We start from the raw sequence: 2,412 nt of genomic DNA, 5'->3' as shown, positions 1-2,412 counted from the left end.
TGTTCCCTCCCCCCTCCTTCCCCTCCTTCCCCCACCACAGGCTGGCATTCAGGTAGGGCGCTCGATCATCGCCTACGCCGGCACCTTCACCACCGGGGACTTGAACCAGGGCTCTGTCACCGCCGCTACCCACATGTTCAAGGGTGACGTGGCGAGGGTCAAGATCACCCAGACCTCGCAGATCCCGATCACTCTGGTCGGAGACTCCTGTCTCTTCAGCGGGGTTTACATCTCATGATGAGCCAGGTTGCTCCCCCCCCCTCACCCCACCGCCCCCCTAAACTGACCGTCAGGTAGTGATGGGCAGTAAGGCTACCGATTATTGAAAGCTAGAAATCGTAGAAATCGACTCCGAACCCATTTACGTTCCAATGATGTGATTTCTCCAGTTAGTTACCTGGCTAGCCCCGTACATCTTCAGGATTTTAGATAACTTTGAATTTAGAATACTGCAAAGCATCAACTTTTTCTTTTTACAAAGAAATTCCAACATCAAAACAAAGATTTTAATTAACAAAAGTAACTTGTAACCTTTGGTCTGCCTAAAACGTGATCGGAACTTTTCTTTGGGTAACACCAAAGAGTGTACATAACAAGAGGGGCCACTCCTCTCTTTGAGCCAATTAAAAAAAGAGTGCTCAAAATTCGGTGGCGCCCTCTTCGCAAATGTGCACCCTTTGCGAACATAGTTACCCTACTTGTGTTAAAAATATCAAAATGAAACTAACAAGAATTCAAATTTCGGAAGAAGGCTTTTTTAAAATGGTTACACTGACAAAAAATATTTTCTGGAGGAGGGGGCGACTGCTTTCTTCGTTTAATTTGATGTTAGACTGAAAGGCGAGAGGTCATTACAATTTTTTTTTTAAACCCTAAAACTCCGCACTGAACGAACCCGAACTGCTGATGAACAACAGTCGATCTGCGCACGCAATGAGGTGTTATTCCTATTCTTCTTCTGGAGAAACGAAAGAGAACTTCAAAACAGACTGCAGCGCCATCTAAAGCAAAAAGCGGACTTCCGGCAGACACTTTTTTTTAGCTGAGTTGACCATTCTTGTTATGTACTCTCTTTGGTAGCACTAATCGCGGGAATCTGTTCCGGGGTCGATTCTTCGCCCAGCTCTACCCTCAGGGAGCGTTGGTATACAAGGGACCTTTTAAAAAAAATAGTAATAAAGATCAGGGTGTTAATCTAAAACAGTCTTTTTGTTTAATCTTTCCTTCACCCCCCCCCCCCACCAGCCCCCCTCAGCCCAACACCGCACTATAACGACATAACAGTGGACCAGCTGTATGGTCGTACGTGTGCGTGGATTGTGTACAAAGAAAAGAAGTGAAGCCAGTCGCACAAACACGGCACAATTATATAGTGAGTCAAAAATCGCTGCGCAACTTATTGTCAAATACTTCCTGAACTATAGAAAATAAACTCTTCAGCTTTTGCATAATGACTTGTATCAATTTGTCTCAACAGATCAATATTTTGTAAACACCAGTTAGCTGTATTCTAGACAATTCCTTAATAGATACAAATAAAAACCTTCAAGTGGATGATTTCTACAGATGTTAAGAGGTTTACAGCTGGGACAATATCACTTTTAAAAGCAAGTTCGTCATTTTTTTCTAAACGAGGCATTATGCTTATTGAACACAAGTTTTGATAACTTTTAGAGCAAAAAAAAGTGTTCTCTCTAAAATTAATTTCTATGGCGCGTTTTGTCACTAATAATATGTGTCATTGGCGAGCAGTGACGTAGACCATATGAGAATGCAAAATATGTGTGAGGAGTGGAAAGTGTTGTGAACAATCCCATTTTCTGCGTGACGGAAATTTATAGTATTTCCTACAAATCTATGAAGAACAATTTTTAAAAATCTAGACCCATTTGTTGTTAGAAAATACAATTAAGGAGTTTCGAGGAAAGGGACATGGGGGAAGAGAGGGGAGGGGGTGGTAACGTCCCCGGACTGTCTTTGTCTGTAGAGTCATATTTATAATATTGCATATCGGTTTTCAGGGATATGGTCAAGTTTGCGAAACGCGGAATCAAGTCTTTCAGTACCACGAATGTCAGGATTTGTACATCACACGGGAAAAAAACAGTTGATATGAGGAGAAAAAATTCGTAACAACAAAGAAAAGCGACCTTACAATGAACAAGGTGCCATTTCGTTGTGAAACTTTAATAACACTGACATGAGAAAACAAACATTTTACTACTACCCAAAACTAATTGTCACCTCCATTTGTAAAACACAATGTAGCTGTACGAGTTTTATTCACGCATCGACACAGTTTAGGTAATTTAGGAGGCTGGTTTCTGACCCTGCCTGTCAAGGCCAACCCGGGCTGAGAGGGATACACCATCCCAGCAGAAAGACCGAGATTCTCGACCCCCCCCCCCCCCA

General features: G+C 42.5%; 1 protein-coding gene across 1 annotated transcript in view; it reads left to right on the top strand.

The window, feature by feature from the left end:
* The window catches only part of LOC106014222, a 30,959-nt gene extending 30,721 nt beyond the window's left edge, over nucleotides 1-238 (top strand). Inside the window, exon 6 of the mRNA XM_013091463.2 lies at nucleotides 41-238. Within this exon, the coding sequence (XP_012946917.1) occupies nucleotides 41-238 (198 nt within the window). The remainder of the gene's footprint in view (nucleotides 1-40) is intronic.
* The last annotated feature ends 2,174 nt before the right edge of the window (nucleotides 239-2,412 follow it).

This window comes from Aplysia californica, unplaced genomic scaffold, assembly GCF_000002075.1.
Source record: "Aplysia californica isolate F4 #8 unplaced genomic scaffold, AplCal3.0 scaffold00037, whole genome shotgun sequence".
Classification (NCBI taxonomy): domain Eukaryota; kingdom Metazoa; phylum Mollusca; class Gastropoda; order Aplysiida; family Aplysiidae; genus Aplysia; species Aplysia californica.
The sequence above is the reverse complement of the archived record's forward strand: the minus strand, read 5'-3'. Positions and strand labels throughout refer to the sequence as shown.